Source organism: Aulonocara sp. 'chitande type north' Nkhata Bay, linkage group LG3 (assembly GCF_057382095.1).
Source record: "Aulonocara sp. 'chitande type north' Nkhata Bay isolate Kocher_YH1m ecotype deep benthic linkage group LG3, A_spYH_male_GT1.1, whole genome shotgun sequence".
NCBI lineage: Eukaryota > Metazoa > Chordata > Actinopteri > Cichliformes > Cichlidae > Aulonocara > Aulonocara sp. 'chitande type north' Nkhata Bay.
Genome location: NC_141346.1, coordinates 43,568,921 through 43,587,369, shown reverse-complemented (window position 1 = coordinate 43,587,369; position 18,449 = coordinate 43,568,921). Strand labels below are relative to the sequence as shown.

The 18,449-nt window shown below is 40.6% G+C and overlaps 1 protein-coding gene across 6 annotated transcripts; it reads left to right on the top strand.

Annotated features, from left to right (window-relative positions):
• The first annotated feature begins 1,340 nt into the window (after nt 1-1,340).
• hgfac (HGF activator) lies at nt 1,341-17,535 on the top strand. 6 transcript variants are annotated; one of them, XM_086282371.1, is made up of 15 exons: nt 1,341-1,627; nt 1,734-1,785; nt 2,112-2,205; nt 4,983-5,056; nt 5,187-5,308; nt 7,019-7,187; nt 9,473-9,583; nt 10,125-10,299; nt 11,033-11,130; nt 11,986-12,027; nt 12,188-12,452; nt 14,383-14,522; nt 14,834-14,974; nt 15,376-15,518; nt 17,194-17,535. In XM_086282371.1, exons 1-15 carry the CDS (start codon nt 1,565-1,567, stop codon nt 17,386-17,388), a joined length of 1,884 nt encoding a protein of 627 aa, XP_086138497.1. In that variant the 5' UTR covers nt 1,341-1,564; the 3' UTR covers nt 17,389-17,535. The 6 variants fall into 6 exon arrangements, with proteins under 6 accessions (XP_086138497.1, XP_086138529.1, XP_086138517.1 ...); XM_086282382.1 differs by having other exon boundaries at nt 1,344-1,627; nt 5,165-5,308; nt 7,056-7,187; XM_086282391.1 differs by lacking the exon at nt 11,986-12,027 and having other exon boundaries at nt 1,342-1,627.
• The last annotated feature ends 914 nt before the right edge of the window (nt 17,536-18,449 follow it).

Genomic DNA, 18,449 nt, shown 5'->3' with positions numbered 1-18,449 from the left:
CAAATTATCTTCCCGATGAGACATTTCCTTATCTTGAGATGTTATTGAGCATAACACCTGTGAAAGACACCACTTTTCATAGTCACACACACTTATTTCACTTGTATTTTGCAACCTTCAACTCCAGATTTAGAAAACTCATTGTGTACATTTCAGGACAGAAACCTTCTAGATGACAGATTACCTGAAGAGAACTGCAAACTGAATGAAGGGAGTGCTGACAGGAACAATAATGCTTGAAAATGCACATTAAAGGTAAATGCGCCTTACTTCTTTGTCCTTGTATCCCCTTGTATCCCCAAGGCTTGCTGAAGTTTAATCTGAGTATCAGAATGAAGAAGAAAATTGATTTAAGGACTTTCATGGTTGTTGATGTCAGATGAGTGGAGCTGAGTATTTCAGAAACGGCCGATGTGTTCCTGCACTCGCTATGGTTCATAGAGAACGGTCTGAAAAGAGAAAATATTTGTAAGTGACGGGTCTCTGGGTGGAAATGTCTGGAGAATAGCCAGACTGGTCCAGGTGGATACTAACCACTCATTACAACCAAGGTATGCAGAAGAGCATCTTCAACAACACTTCCAGCCTTGAAGCAGATGGCCTATAGCAGCAGAAGACCGCACTGTCAACTAAGGAACTGCCAACAGGAAAGTGATACTGCAAACAATATCTCACCACAACTATTGGGACAACAGAAGATTGGAAACATGTTGTCTCGTCTGATGAGTCTCCGTTTCTGCTGCGACATTCAGTTGGTAGGATCCGTATCTGGCGTAAACATGAAATCAATCCCGAATTGTATCAGCGGTACAGACTGCACCGCTTAGTGAGCACCATTGAGACACCACAGCCTACCTGAGTATTGTTGCTCTCTATGACCACAGTATGCCCATCTTCTATTGGCTGATAATGTGTCGTGTCACAAAGTTCAGATCATCTCAAACTGTTTTTTTAAACATGACGATGAGTTCACTAACTCAAATGGCCTCCACAGTCATCAGATCTCAATCCAATAGTGCATCTTTGTTCTCTATTGTGGTAGCACGGAAGATTGGCATCGCGGATGTGCAACCGAAAACCTGCAGGTACCGTGTGATGCTGTCATATCTCGCGTCGATATGAAGCAAAATCTCTGTTAAGTACAGAAACGACGCACACCTACACCACAGGTGAAAGAAAAGCTAAAATTGGGCGACTTTAGGAGAAAGCAGTGTTAAACCTAAAAGGGGTAAGGACTGAGCGGTATTACCTCTCTGCCTGCCTCTGCCTCAAGAAACTTCTTGTTTCTTTCGTGAGTCGATAAGTCGTAATGATAAACCGTGGGCGAGCGCAGAGGGGGAGCTGGGGGAACACCAGCCGGGATACAGGATGCCTCAGCGTCAGACAAGCCTAATGACGCAACGGGTTTACTCAATACAGCTTCAACTTGTGAGGGACAGGATAATACTTGCAGGATTTCCCACGTTTCCTATGACCAAAAACGGGCTGAGGACTCTGACACTGACAGATATTACGTGACAGGCACACGGGAAATAAGCTTCTCGGGACACCAGGGAAACATCAGATGCAAACTTTCGCGATGGCACACGCCGTGATGCTTTTTCTCTCGTGCGTTTTCGCAGGAGTGGTAAGTTTTAGCCACACTTCTCTACTCAAGTGAGTCTGTGCTTATTGTTATTGCGTGTTTTTGAGAGCGTGAAAGGAGTGAAATAATGTCTCTCCCTTGATTTCAGCACACATTAGCACCTACATATGAAGCAGAGGCGGTGAGGGAGAGCCATACAGGCGAGTTTCTTTTTGTTATTGTTTGTTTGTTTGTTTTTACTCTGGTCTTAAAATCATTTTTCCTATATTATTATTATTATTATTATTATTATTATTATTATTTTACTTAGTTGGTGATGCTGCACTCTTAAGTCCTGAGTGAGCTGATGTTTGCATAGGTGTTACCTGTAGGGGAGGGGTGTAGCTTGCTTATGGATTTTTGTACATTCATTTGAAGTGAAAGGGGTCTTTGTGTGTGGAAACCAGCGAGAGAGTGGGTGGGTCGGGGTTTCCAAGACAGTTTCTGCTGCTAATGTTTTGTGTTTTCCCCTTTACGTCCTCTGCAGTTGTTACCACCACGGGCAAAGAATGTAAATTCCCTTTTCGTCAGGGTGGAAGGATTCATCATCACTGCATCACTGTCCTCTCCTCAAGACCATGGTGAGTCCTTATTAGCCAGCCTGTCTGTCTGGATCTACTGTTTTGGTTGCACAAACAGTCTGTAATGTGTGTGTAGTCAAGTCAAAACACACTTCTGACAGAAGTGTCAGTCCTCTGACACACACTGACAGATCTCTCTCTTCTCTCTCTCTCTCTCTCTCTCTCTCTCGCTCTTACACACACACACACACACACACACACACACACACACACACACACACGCACACACACGTTGTTTGATACGCATGATTTGAAACTTTTATTCCACAAAATGTAAAAAAATCATCTTTGGATAATTTACAGATTATTTGATTGCATGGTTTGTATTGAACTTATTTTCTTAATACATCTTTTATTTTTTTGCTGTCTTGATGATGCGTGTTTATCATTGCCTTTGTCACTTCCCACTTAGTGTTGTCACTGTATATTTTATTCTACCACAGCGACTTGAAAGCAGCTCCCGCTGCTTTTAAATGTGCTAATTAAATAAAAGCAACTAGCCTTGACTTGACAATACCCTTAGCACGGTCAAGGCACATGTAGCAGAATAGCATCGTGACTGATGGAGCGGAGATTCATGCATTCATGTTTTCTACACCAAATTCTGAGCATACTCATTAGACCAGACAGCATTTATCTTCTGTTGGCAGGCGTTTGTAAATTGTAGCCCAAGTTCCCTGTTTTTAGCTGACAGGATCATGTGTTTTTTTTCTCTTGTTGTTTTCCATCTGCTTCAAGGTTTGACGTGTTATGCGTTCAAAGCAGTCTGGCCATTCTCCTCTGATCTCTGTTATCAACAACACATTTTCACACAGAGAACTGCCACTCAGTGGATATTTTCTGTTTTTCAGGCCATTCTTTGTAATCCCCAGAGATTGTTGTGCTGGGATATTCCCAGTAGATCAGCAGTTTCTGAAATACTCGAGCCAGCTGGTCTGGCATCAATACCATGCCACATTCAAAGTCACTTAAATCACCTTCTCCCGATGCTCGGTTTGAACATGTTTAAATGCATTGAGCTGCTACCATGTGAGGTGGGGCAAAATATCGATATTTTCATATATCGTATACCGTTTTCTTGTAGTACATTTATTGATGTACTGGTTTCAGATATCAATATATGTATTCATTATAGCAGACACTACTTCAGTCTTTGTGGTGGCAGTTATCAACTGAAGAGCTTAAAATGAGCTTAATGAGCTGACACTGAAGAAGAACAAACTCTTTACTTCTTTAAGTATAGTTCTTCTTGTTAAGTCACACAGATACGGTGTCATAGATGACTGTCTTACAGTGGATTACAGTATCACTGGAATATATATATACAGAATATGTCTGTGTAAAAAATAAAAGGCAATATATTTATATCAGACTTTTGAATTTTATAACTTTAAAAGAAAGCACTGGAAACAGTCAACCTTTGTGGGGCTGGAAGATACAAAGTGCAGCTTTCTTCTCAAGGGAGAAATGTCGAGTTAGTGTTCTTATTTCTAATTGGTTGATAGTCCCTGGCTTTTTGCATGCCCTTAAAAGAACAAACACACTGGTGTTTTCCATCACTGCTGTAATAGCAATGATTTGTACACTGATGCAGTGTGTTTGGGGTGTGTAGTCACACCTAATTACAGCTCGCGGGGATGAGGGATTTATGCGACAGTGCCATCTGATCACAAATTTTAATGAGGTAATGAGCGAAAAAGCTTTAATAAAATGCTTATTGCTCAATTGCTGCTGGGGCCTGTGATGATTTTTATCATAATACAGTGTTATCATTAATAACTGTGAAGATAAAATGCAGAGGTACTCTGTGAAACTGCAACTATAGCTGAAGTTTAGCCGTTTCACAGCGTTTATCCCGAGGGTGCATAAACAGCTGCCTCAGTAAAACCATCATGGTGTAATTTGGTTTTTTTTAATCGCTTCATATTGTGACACAGCAACAATCATCTTTTTATGATATTGGAAAAAAAACCCAAAACAACAGGAGACACGCTGGCAGGGTTTCAGTCTTCACTACTTGGAAATGATGCAGAAAGGGTGGATGCCAGTAAGGTGGAGCAACGTTTATGCAATTATACATGGGCCAATATTTTCTGGTCCACCTACATGTAAAGTTGCGGCGGTTTGACCCTGCTTGTTTTTGTGATGTGCTCATCAGCTCACCGTCAGAATGGGTTTGTCATTGAGTGTTGTAGTTACAGTGAGTGGAGAAGAGGTATGTTAATGTTACGCAGGTTAGATTAGTGGATGATTGACAGAGTTAGTTAGTGTGTGTTGGCAGAAGATGCAGCGTTCTGGAGCAGGGTGTCAGTACTTGTGGGTTTGATTAAGGGTTGGGTAAAATCCTCTGCACATGGTTTACGCAATTTTATGTCACAATATCTATATGCCCAACTCCAACAGTATAGCATGACTAACCGTCAGCGGGCACGCTAACTTACACGCTTAGTCAGGATATGCTTACTAAGGTTGTAATCAGGGTGTGATTTGTGAAAAAGACGTTTGATGATTTATTTATTATTTATTTATTTATTTTTACATGAAAAAAAGAGTGGTCCTATATACTCCTTTATACAAATTCAGAACAAAAACATCCAACCATACTTAAAGAAATTACAGAAACTTGCTTAAGAGAGTTCAGGTTATGTTGAAGAATAAAGGTGATCATACCAAATATTAACTTTCAAGCTTGTTAGAATTGTGCAGACTCTGTTTTTGGCATATTTGCTGCATTTGCTGACTTGCAGGTGACTCTCTTCCTGTTTCCTTTGTCCCAGGTGCTCTCTTACACACAATTTTGATCGGGACAGGAAGTGGGGTTTCTGCGCACCACAGAGAAGCCATCCAAATGGTTAGCTCACCAAACCAGCTGCAGATTGAATTTCCACTGCTGTTTAATTAGAAACTACAGTGTTGCGGTTGTTCTCCTGCTGATTATGTTTTGATGTTTTGATTTCAGTTTTTGTCCACACTTCACGCAGAATCACAGATCCGTGTCAGGCGAACCCGTGTCAGAATGGAGGCGTCTGCACAGCGATCCCACACAGACGCACATTCGAATGCTCCTGCCCTGAGAGCTTCTCTGGGAGAATATGTGAACAAAGTAGGCACCTTTATTAATATTCTATGAATTAAAGGTATAGTGCTTGTCATCCATTCATATTTGGTTTTGTCAGACTGTCTTTTTTTTGTCTGTTCCCTGAACATATTCACATCAAAGTGCACATTAGGCAGCCCATTGTCATTCATCTGTTGTCCACAGATGTAAACCAAAATCAAAAGCATGCCAGCTAAAAACTCTGTAATCAAATTCATGCTTAGTGAAGGCAGTTGAGTGTGAAGAGTTAACTCCTTCTTCTCTGGGGACCAGTGAGCCACATAGAGAGGCTATATTTGTTAAAAATGCTCAACTGTTGACTTTTCAGAAAGGTTGCAGATTGTGGCTCATTATGCAAAGAGGCCACTCATCATACAATGACTAAATTGGTGTGGCATTTGACGTGCTTCATTTCTGCTACATCTGCTACATTCAATAACGTTGTAGTTTACTGGCTCACTGGTAAGTGCTGTTATTTACACTGATTTACAGCTTTGATTAGGAGGAAAATTGCTGTCAGTAATTGTTGGAGGTTTGAAAATTTCACTGGTGACAAGAATAAGGATACTTTTATCCACAGAGCCCAACGCTGTTCTTTGTGAGCTTACCTTTTCCCAGCTGTGAACAACTAAATTTGGAGATTTTTCATAGATAGAAAATTTACATTATAATCTGGACTCGCTGTGCTTGCACAAGGTTTTCTATGGGAGTCAAAGAACATGCTAGGTTATAAGGCTGCCTGTATGGTCCCAAAATACACTCGCAAAAGAGACTTTTGATCTTAATTTCCTGCATAAATAAAGGTTGATTAAAAAAAGGAAACAAACCGTGAAGACAAACAAAAGCATGACAGTCTAAGTTCACTCTTGATTATCACAGTAGTTAAGAGTCTGCGTGGCTTTCAACCCCACCTCATGTAACCCTGTTCTGCCGCTGCCAGTAGCACCACCCCATCTGTTAGTTCCAGAGATTTACACATTTACAATAAAAAAAGATTGTGGCCGATGCCAAAAAGCTGCCACTAGCAAAGCACCACAAAGTTGCCGTGCCCAAAGGTGGAATCACTGATGTCTGATGCAATAAATTCTCCAATGACTGGCAAGCTGTGATTATCAATTTTTGTAATTATTGGTTCCCAAACTTATCCGGGCAGGAGCTTCATATCCTGAAGGAGTTAAGGCAGAACTGGTTACAGACCAGCAGTGACACAGTGATTTCGCTCTTTTTTAGCAGCAAATGTAGTTTGTTTAATTGACTTTAAACTGGTTTAGCTGCATTCAGCTATAGCCTCACACGCCACTGACAGACGTGACCTGATGCTATTAAGATGACAACTGAGCAATCTCTATTTGCTGATATAGACACTGAGATGTGATTGAAAGATCTGAGTGGCAGTCTTATGTTCGCCACAGTCCTATAAATGCGGCATACGCTTCACAATAACGTGACGTGTATAACATTGAAATGACATGCCAGTTTCATTTAATCTGTGTTTTCCGTTAAAATGCTGCTGAAATTTCGCGTGCTTGCCTTCAGGCCAAAATAATGGCAAATCAGTTATGAGTTACCTGTAAACAGGTTTCACTTTTCAGCTGAAAGCAAAGCAGTGAAAGAAGATGGAAAAACACAGAAAAATGGATCCGTCGCAGCAGCTCAGCCATCGGAGATTTGCTCCGTACGCTCCATTGAGCTCTTCAATCTGCTCTCCCATTTCAGCCCCGACGCCTTTCATGTGTTGTGTCGGCTTTTTCAGAGAAGTGCTACGAAACCGTACACCTGCGCTATTATGACATCGGAGAGTCTTGGGGACGAATTCACCTCCGTAATGTGGAACAGTGCACATGTGTGGCAGGGGAAATCAAGTGTGAGAGAGTCCACTACACGAGTAAGACATGCTTTCTGCTTTTGTTGTTCTGCTCTGAATGTGTCCAGTTTTTTTTTTTCTTGGCCATTTTTTGCTATTTTTGGGGTGATGAGAGCAAAACTCAATAGGCTGCAATGACTTCAGCGCTATTTGCTTTGACAGCTGCTTGAATTGATGCTCAAATCGGCGAATGACAAACGAAATATTGCTACATGTTGGAATGTTTTGGGGTTTGTTTGTTTTTACATTAAATAAACATAAAGATAAAAACCTAGCAACCTTAGCAACTCATATAATTTTAAAAAAATAGTATACAACTTGATCTCAGGCCTCCAAAAAAGTATCAGATCTCCTCCTAGCCTGAAGAAATGTTTTTTTTTTCACTCTCATAAGAGGGGGTTTGAAAGACGTGCCCTACCCTTTCTTTGATCACAGCTCCATAGTTACAAGAGTAACTTTGCATTGAAGAAAAGGCAGATTATATGACTCACTGTGACTCAGGAATGGTGTTTTAGGACACACCACATGGGTCCATAGGGTGCTTTCATCTCAATGTTCACGGGCGTTTAGCAGATTCCCCTGGCATAAAGGAGATACAATCAGAGAGGTATTTTCATGCTTCTTCAGCTGAAACTGCTTTTGTCATGATGATAGGGGCTCAGCTTACAGGAGTCGCAAAACTAAAAAAAAAAAAAGTTTTCTAGCTTGAACCTGACCCTTAATGTGCTTTACATTGTTTTTCTTCAAAGCACATCAGGACTGCTCACTTTCAGTAAAACCCAATAAACTCATGGCATCTCTGATCCCCAGCATATTTTCTGTATGTTATATTATTTCACAAGAGGCTGCTCAGACCCAGATATATTACATGTACATAAGAACACAGATGCATGGGTGAGAGCGAACCAAAGCCAAAAAAATGAGACCGGAAGATGTTAGTAAGTCCACCTGAGCGGAACTGTAGAGTCAGGTTAAAATACTCAGAGGTTTCTTTTGCAGTTTTCTTTTGGTAATCTAAAAATATTAAAAATTACATTTAAAACCTGCGTGGGAAAAACCATGATGGTGTAGCAATGCTAATTATTGTTGAATTATTGTCTGTTATAAATGTACTATTACAGTGATTTCCAATGATTGATGCCACAATACAGAAGTTTTAAATAGCGAGGTCAGTGTATGTCAGACTAATCCCTGTGAGCCAAAAGCTCAGGCTTCATACTGCTGTAAATGCTCAGTTTCACACAGTTTTTCTTTTCAGACGTGGTCATGCATGATTTAATACATATAGTACATACATAATACATATATATTATATACATATATAATTCATACCTCATACACAAAACAGCAGCAACCACCTAAGTGCTGTTTAAGCTTTCTCGTTATAATAATAATAATAATGGATACTTTATTGATCCCCATGGGGAAATTACTTGCTTTTCTCTGCATTTGACCCATTCACTCAGTGAAGCAGTGGGCAGCCCACTAAGCAGGCGCCCGGGGAGCAGTGTGTAGGGACGGTACCTTGCTCAGGGGTACCTCAGGGTAGCCGTTAAGTGGATTCGAACCGCCGACCTTCCGATCATGGGGCGACCACTTTACCTACTGAGCTATCCCTGCCCCACTATGAGGGGCAGCCAATCAGCATAAAGTTCCCTTAACGCCCCAGTCGCACACGTCTTCAAAGTAAAAGTTGTACAACTTACGTTCTCTGTTTTACTAACACTTCGCAACTAGCTGGTGAGTGTTTGCAGATGAGTCTGTGGCTACCACACAAATTACTTGTGACAACAGCAAATTGCTAGTGTCCAAAAAGAATCACAAGGAAGCTTTAATGCATCAACAGCAAGCAACAGGTCAGTCAGGCAATACACTTTTTACCTTAGCAACTGGTGGTTTCCTTGGTTTAGTTCAGACCGGTTGTTCCAAAGTGTAAAAATTGCAAATGTCTGGCCATTTGCTACAATTTTGTTGGCATCTATAGGAATTCTACTTCAGGACTCTACATTAACTGCTTACATTCAGAATTCAGAATCTCATAGATTTGAAACAGAAATTCCTCCAAAGACAGTAATGTAGGAATGGCAATTTTAATAGTTGCAATTTCCCAGCAAAATGACCTAGGTGCTCGGCAACCATTTTATTTTATAGAAATATAACCAGAATACAATACTTTTAAACTGTGCATAGCGACTATCATAATGGGTCCGTTAAACAAGCTAAATGTTAATAAAGTTTTGCTGAAAAACAAGCATTTTAAAGAGAATGGCATTAGGATGTGACAGTGTGTGTCTTGATGTGTCCAGTGTGCCGTACAAACCCATGTCAGAACGACGGAACGTGTCGACTGATCGTATCCACCGGAAAGGAAGTGTGTAACTGCAGGCATGGCTACAGTGGACCTCACTGTAGTCTCGGTAAGTCATACGCTGAGTGCTACGTTCCCGTTTTCCTCATTCAAATGGAAATGCAAAATTTGCTCTGAGCAGAAAGCACAGTTGACATGAAATGATGTTTGTATTGGGCTAAAAATAGCAGAGGGCAGAATTTCTAGTCACTGCAGTCTGCATAGAGCCAGAGTCTTTGTCATATGCGAGAGCAGATGTATGGAATCCTCATTGTGTCACGTATGCACAGACGCATGCTCGTGCATGTGTGGATGACAATAGTTTGATTAATGGTCACAGGTGAGGGCGTGCTGGTGAGCTTGTAGCCAGCTGTCATTGACGCGTTCAGAGAGAGGTTTTAAAACGTGTTCTAACTCATTCTGAAGAGAAAAGAGCTGTCATCGCACACACATATCTGCTGCATCGGGAGTTTGTGTGATCGCTTTCATATTGTTTACATACCTGTGTTTTACTGTGGTCACGGCTGGGATTATTTCCATGTCTCTCTCTCTCTCTCTCTCTCTCTCTCTCTCTTTCTCTCTCTCTCTCTCTCTGTGGCTTGTGTGAGCAGAGCCAGAGACAGAGTGCTATAGCAGCAGGGGCACAGGTTACAGAGGCCTGGTGGGCACCACCGTGTCCGGCGCCCAGTGTCTGCCGTGGAACTCAGACCTGCTGTTTGATGAGCTCCATGTGGGCACAGTGATTGCATCACCTGTTAAAGGCCTTGGGGAGCATGCCTACTGCAGGTGTGTGTGCTAAATCATCCTGCCTTAATAGCAGCTATGGTAGATTTTCTAGTAGTTGTTTCTCCAACAGTTAATCAAAATGAGATATTAAAGCCTTTGTCGCTTGCTGTGCTGCAAACAGTCTTATCTGGGAGGCCACATTTCTATACAGTTTGCACATAATTTCTGTTTTAAAGCTGCAGTATCCAACTTTTTTTTTACCCTGAGCTAGCAAAAGCCGTATGCTCCTTATCTGTCAATTCCATGTGTCAACTCTTGTCATTCGTGTGACTTACGAGCACATAGCTACTGAGGGGGAAACCCTGAAACCATCATGCCAAAAGGCTTATCTCTGGCACATTCACCCTTCCTGCCTTCTTCCATCAGCTGATTTCTTACTATGACTTCTCATGAGCAGGAAGACATACTGACAGCAAATGGCACGTTTCCCAAATTTTCCCAGGCCAAAGCAAACAATGGGACTTAGACTTACACCCAGGCTCGGATAGATCATTAATTATTGGTAAGATTGCATATTGCAGCTTTAAAACTAAAACCTGAATCCTGGTTGTTAAAACGTGAAACGAATGTAGAAAGAAAGCGAATTATCTGCGTGTGAGTGTGTGGATTTGAATGGCAATGGAGCCCCTGTGAGACATTCAGCTAATGAAGCAATATATAAAGATAGGAAGCAGCGAGGCTACACGCACAGAAGCACGCACACACTCTGTCCGTTGTGTATCTCTGTGTGTAGGAACCCAGACGAGGACAAGAAGCCTTGGTGTTACACAATAAAAGACAACGCCATCTCCTGGGAGTACTGTGACGTCCCCTCCTGTGTAATGGCTGCGTGTGAGTAAGCAGGACGCAGGGAAGGAGTTTGTGTGCAGAATGTAATTATGTTGTAATTGAGGCGTTATATTGGAGTGTGGATATGCTTTAGCATAAGATTAAGGCATACATCTGTTAGCTTGACCAGACACCTGAGCTGTTCTGCCGTTTAAATCTATATATGTACATATTCTAATACCCCTCGTTTGTAATAATGTTCATATCCAACTCTTGGCTTAATTTTGTTTCCTCGTTAAGAGTATCAGATTTATTTAGCTGCCACTCTCTGAACATTCATTCCATCATTACAACATGCAATAAGTAATGATCTTACACAAAGGTCACGCAGTGCAGCAGCGTCTTCTCTCTCTCTCGGCCTCGTTCATATGACATTGACACTGACGCTCCGTATTCGAGAAACATTTCTCGAATGTGGAGGCTTATTAAATGCCTTCACATTTAATTAAAATCCAGTTTTAGATTTAAAAACAAAAAAAAAGTGCAGAGAAGGCAGCTAATCTGTGCCGCTGAGTCACGCTGCTCTCGAAAGTTAAATTCAGCCAAGCTGACTGGTTTAGTGAAAGAGCTTTTTTTTTTTAAAGGAAAAACATTGGCTAGGTTAGATATGGGGGAAATAATAGGACATTACTCACCCTGAATCAACACGTCACGTCAGGTGGAGCCAAATGTTGATGTGGTGAGTGGGGTTTGCAACAGCTGTCTATCTGTCTGTCATGATGCCAGGGGTATGCACCGAATTCATAATCCTCTTCCTGATCATCCTCAACACATGATTTGCAGCCAGAGGAAGCTTTGCCACACTGAACATCATCACCTTATAGAAATGACTATTTTTGTTTTTTGTGCTTCTTGCAGGGGGAAATCAACCAGCAGTAGATTCAAAATTATTCAGAAGAGGTATTTAGGAAGCTAGTTTAAAAAAAAAAAGTCTAAATCTAAGCTAGTTGATTGATTTGTAGTTTCTTATCTGTTAGCGTCTTTTAGCTCTTTTTAGAAAGTGGCATTTTGCTGTGTCCAAGTTAAGCTGAAAATAATCCTCTGTTTGAACTTTTCTCAGCTTCTTCTCTGAGGTTTACTCCATTCAACGTCCTGCCCACCATTGAAAAACCCAAACCCTCCAAGCCGGCCAAAAAACCCTTATGCGGGAAAAAGCACAAGAAGAGGTTATCGACAGCCAGAGGGAGGATAATGGGTGGAACTTCGTCTCTGGAAGGTAGTCATCCATGGATGGCAGCCATTTACATCGGACAGTCAGACTTCTGCGGCGGCACTCTCATCTCCTCTTGCTGGGTCGTGTCTGCGGCCCACTGCTTCTTCAGCAAGTATGTATTGAATTCTACCGCTGCAGAGGATGTTACACACATTAGTGGAAAAAAGGCAACGCTATGAGTTTTTCCAGCCATTTTTTCCCCTCTACACAGTGTTATCTCTTAACCTTGGAAAGTGTGAGTCTTTTAAGAAATCGTATCCCCTTTTGAGTCAGTCTATGAAAGACTATAGGAAGCTTGACAAAAAAAGTCACATTTCTTGAATTTTAAACAGTAATATATTCTCTCTGTATTATATAACAAACGTGTCTAAATATGCATGTTGTAATGTTTACATGCAAATGTTAGCACCTTCCTCTGATGTCAGTAAAACAGATGTCTGTTTACTGACATCCACAAGTTTAAATCTTTAGCTAAAGCAACTGAATGTTGCACTGGACCTACACAGCAGAGTGCATATAGGAAAATACAGTATATGGTATCTGCAAGGCTTTCTTTTTAAGCCCCATGTCTACTGCTACAACTGTGTTTTAGTACAGTTGGGGCATGATTGGATTTCTTATTAGAAAGTATTAATTAAAATTCATAATATAAAATAGCATTATCAACATCGCAGGGGTTTAACTATCTTATAGATAGTTGGTGCTTTAGGAAGGAAAATTACAGAATTAAGTGGATTTTTTTTTACAGCACAAGTGACATTAAAATCATTAGATTTTAATTATTAGACTTTAAAGCAGTGTAATAAAAATTAGACTGATTTTTAGCCCAAGTGACGAAGTGGTAAGAATGCATGCCACATGGCTAAAAGATCGGTCAACCAGTCTGACTCCCTTTGTGTGTCATTGTTCTCTTCCTGTCTATTGTTGCTACTATGGTTCCTACAGGTGTAACAATCATGATAAGAATGGTCTTTTTGCCATCTTGAGTGACCACATTTGGATGGTAGGACGCTGTGCTAAATTATCAGCTAATGATTGGTTGGTAAGCTTGGTTAGCATCCTGTAGCTATTTACCGCTCCTGGAAAAGTAATGGCTAAAGCCCCAGACAAACAGGGCTAGAGACCAGTCACTGAATCCTTAGCAACTGCCAGTCACCAGCATAAAATGTGAATTAATTAGTGAAAACCTCTTTGTTATTACTTTGGTCGTGTTTTCAACTTGTCTGCAAACACTTTCCAACTACTTTGCAAACAGCAGTAAGATTTTACAAAGTGCGATGCCAGAAACGGAGACTGTTTCTGGTTTGCGTTGCACTTTCTCCAAGTTTAAGTACCGCTTTGCTAGCAGTTAGCAATTATACAAAATGCTGTCTTTCATGCAAACTGCAAAGAATCTGCTTGCAGCCAACACGTTTTTTGATACAGCATCGTCTTTGCAACTGAGTTTAGCTAATGAGGGCTAGCAGTCTCCAGCAACCACTCACCAAGTGGTCGCAAAATGGACAGTTTTCCTGAGTGACATGCAGTTATATCACATCCAAAAGGGCAGGCAACTCTCAAGCAATGTAAGCATAATGCCAAGCAAGGGCTGGTTTAAGGCACGTCTGCATTTGCTTCACCTTTTAGACCTGGAAGCTATATTCTCTTTAATAATGCATAACTTTAACTTTTGGTATTGTTTTGTTTGCTAGCAGATTCATGCGTTCGTCCATAGTTTGCACTTAATACTCGAACAAATACTCATCGACTACTTTCCAAATGGCAGGAAAAACACCCGTTTAATTGCAGCATTTGGAAGTTCTGCATTGGCTTCCTTTTTCACCCCCCTTAAAGGCCAAATGTGATTGACTGTGCTGCTAAAAGCTCAAACAAATGTTCTGTGAAGGTATTTTGGGTTCTCTAATTTTCCCACCAGATTTCACGAAAAACAAGGTGAAGTACTCCAGTTACCTCAAGTTTATTTTGACTTGATGAGCTTTGTGAGTGTGGACTTTGGTATACTGGTATACTATAATGAATTAATTAAGAATGTCTTTCTTCAGCCCCCTGAAATCTCAAATCCGTGTGGTCCTGGGCCAGCATAGCTTTAATACCACCAGTCCCAACACGAGGACATTTGGAGTGGAGGACTACATCTTTCCAAGGCACTTCTCAGTGTTTAACCCAACACTGCATGACATTGGTAATTATTTAACGCATACACACACACGCGCACACATATGCCAGTGACTCACATAAACTGGAAGACCTCTTGTCCCCGTTCAGAAACACACAAACCCACTTAAGAACCCAGTCTGTATGCACAGCTGTGCTTCACTGAACAGCTGTGTCCCTCTGCACCCCCGCAATAAAAACACGCACAAACACAGATGCACACATATATGTATATTGACAGTTGGGTGTGGCATTTTCCCAAGGCGAAGTCAGCCACTCGCTTCATACCTTTGCTTCATTTCTTTTCCTGTTTCATAACATTTCATTTCTGTTTGGCAGTTCTAATCAAACTGAAGAAGCAGGACGGGCGATGTGTGAAGAAAACCCCGTTCATCAGGCCCATCTGTCTCCCAGACAAAAGCATGACGTTCCCCGATTACTACTGCTGCACCATTAGTGGCTGGGGACATACACAAGAGAGTGAGTAATGAGGAGGTCATGGCAGAGCTGTGTCATTTCCGTTTTGTCACGATGACAACTATTTACATTCGTGCATTGATCACAGGGAGCACATTTGTCGTGCACCTCCAGTGAATTATTTATTTGTTTACACGCTTAAACCGTGAGGGTGGGGCCAAAATTGTTTGCGCTGCTATGTGTCTTTGAGAAAAGTTTCAGATTTATTTTTAACGCACATAAAAGAAACATTTTGTCACTTTGGAAAATAATAATTTGCTTTCATCTTGAGGGCTAAATCTGTCACAGCCGGGAGACGATTAGCCTAGCTTAGCTTAGCATAAGGACCGGGAAAAAATATGGGGTGACAGCTCGGTGTTACTGGGCTTTTATCTAACACGACTCATTTGTGTTTTATTTGACAGAGGGAATGGGATACTCCACTCTGCAGGAGGCTGGAGTAAGACTGACTCCTCACGATAACTGCAAGAAGCCAGAAGTGTATGGCAACCATGTCACCAGTGACATGATTTGTGCAGGGATTAACGGCTGCGTTGATGCGTGCCAGGTAGGGAAGCATTTTGAGGACTGTCGTGTTTTGATGTAATTCTGCCAAGGAAGTGCTGATGTCCTAAAACAGAGTCCCATGATAGAAACATCTTTTTTAATTTTAAATTAGCTCCTGGCTCAATGTTCTATTTGCAGTTAAGACACCAGATTCACCAGCACTATAGAGCTCAGCAGTGAGGTCCTGGAAATAAAACTCATAGTCACGTTCTGATTATGAGCCATAATACTAGAACTATACATAGTAGAGCTGCTATGACATTGTGAAATGATGATATGTGTCACAAGAAACCATAGGTCTATATGATAACAACTTTGTTTTTGGGGAAACAAGTTTTATTTACTATGTCATGAAGAAAATGCTGAATTTAAACAGCGGTATCTCTCGTGGTTGGATATGAAGGTTACCATGGACATATCTAAAGGAAGGTTAGAAGGTTAGAAGTCGTTTGCTGTAAATTCGATGAATTGCAAAACATTATGGGTTTTAACTAATCATTTTTTTCTTTTTATTTCCCTTTAATTTTTTTATCTGTATCTTTTCCTTTATAGTCATGATTCACCTCATAGCTGGTTGGCTGGGTTAAAAGCTTAAAACTCTATATAAGGCTTTTCGGAAACATCAGTGGAGTAGGTCCATCCATCCATTCTCTTCCGCTTATCCTTATCAGGGTGGCAAATTCACTTGGGAAAGTGGGCGATTGAGCGCAATAGTGACAATATTATCTCTTATTATCAAGTTATTTATAAAGAATATCAATAGGACTTTAACTTCAGGAACTTTTTTGCGATTTAATCTCTTTTCTGTCATTACATTTTTTTTTTTTTCATTTCAGATTCTGCTTCACTTATTTTACTCTCAGCCAGAACCAAAAAGCTGAGCATACTTTTTACATTTTTTTATTTTATGGTATATTTTTGTTAGTTTTTTTCTTTAATTATTTAACAGTATTTAAATTAAGAGTTAGATTGTATTAATAGTTCTAACTCACAGTGTTAATGCTCCTGCTCTCAACTACACTCTTACACGCTGCATCAAACAAACTTTGATGCACAGTCATGTGATCCCGCTGCAGGTCATTGCATTTATATGAAGCTGCTGGATGTTGGAGATATGAACTACTTTGCTTCATGAAGATCACATTTTAACCAAAAATCTATTTTACAATGACAGATTTTAGAGTTTAAAAAAAATCAACGTTACCTTTTCAACATCTCATTTAATGCGTGACTACACAAACTTAAATACACGTGAATTTAAGAAAGAAGAAAACAAATGTCTTTATTTCACTGTGGCTGGGACGGTACAGTACTTAACCCGCCGCCTTGGCTCTGTTGGGGATGACATCAGAGGCCAGGCTCGAGGTTTCACAGTAATGGAACAGCACTTAAGATGGCAGGAGGGATTCCCCTGAGTGAAATGTTGGGGGAAGGCAACGAGGGTCTCAGTGATATTCAGAGATGTCTGTGGTGTGACACTACCCCCTCATCCTGCTGTGTAAAATATTTGAACTCCTTCCTGTTAAATGAAATGAGACAACTGACTGTTTAGCTCATAGGTAGAGAGCAATTTTGAGCAATATATTCATTTTTAAGTGTGTGACTCAGCCGTTTGTGTGCCTTCACTGTGATCTGCGTGTATATTCATGTGTACATCCACTTGTGCGTTTCCTCAGGGCGACTCCGGGGGCCCGCTGGCTTGTGGGAGGAATGACGTCAGCTTCTTATACGGGATCGTCAGCTGGGGGGAGGGCTGCGGCCGCTCCAATAAACCCGGAGTTTACACAAAAGTAGTGAATTACATAGACTGGATCGATTCAGTGATCAAACGCAAACCCAAGCCTTCACCAAACGACATTACCTGGAAATAACCTTTCCTGCATGAGATGTTTAGAGATATTATATATGAACTTTTTTACAATTTTTTTTATTATTGTAAAGCTTCTGGAAGTTTACAGGTTATTTGTTTAACTGTGAAATATTTTGAGACTGAATAAACCTTCAATGACTTTCAGTGACATCAAACTTTGAGTGTCTTTGTTAAAGAGCTGTGATATGTTGTGAATGTAATTAAAACAAGCCAGTCTCAAGGTTACCATGATGTTTTTCTCCAAGTGGACTTTTCTCTGTTATCATGAGGCTGGATTTTCTGAGATTTGATATGTATTGCTGTTCAGTTCATTCATCAGATATTTCTCTCTTTAGTTTTTTTTTAAATTAAGTATATAAATGGGCTTTAGAAATAATAGATGGATTAAAAATAGCTCATCTCAAGGTCTTGAGTCCTTTTACTGTACTAGTTAAGCACATTAGCTTTGAAACAGTGAAACATCTCTAAGAAAATAACAGAAACTGGGTAAAAAACAATATATATTTATTGCTGATATATGTACAATTACATAAAAAGACTGTATAGACTTGATGTGGTACTTTTAATATGCACAGTTCAGTTTTAAGGTTGTTTTGTGGATAAACTTTCCAGATACCTAAAACTATGAAGCCAAATATAGAAAGTAGCTCCAAGAACAACTGAATGTAAAGATAATAAAGGGGTATTAAAAGCTTAAAATTACCTTAATAGGTCCAGAGACACTGAGTGTATGTGATTAGCTCCAGGGTCTGGGAGACCTTGGGTGGCACCAAACACACCCCTGAAGTTAGACTGCCCTGCTTTGGTTCTCAAATCAATGAAGTGCATGGATACAAATTACCTCGGGGTGTGGGTGACCTTTTTTCTGGAAATTCTAAATACACCTTCATGGTGTTTAGTTGTTTAATCCGTTTAAATTGAACTTCAGATTGCTTTCCGCCCTTGGTGTGGTTCTTTTGCACAGGTGTGCAGACTAAAACAACTGTACCAAGGCCTTTCAGAGGAGGCGGACCAAACAAACTGCAGAGCAGTTCGCTGGTGAGAATGCGATCTCACCTCGAT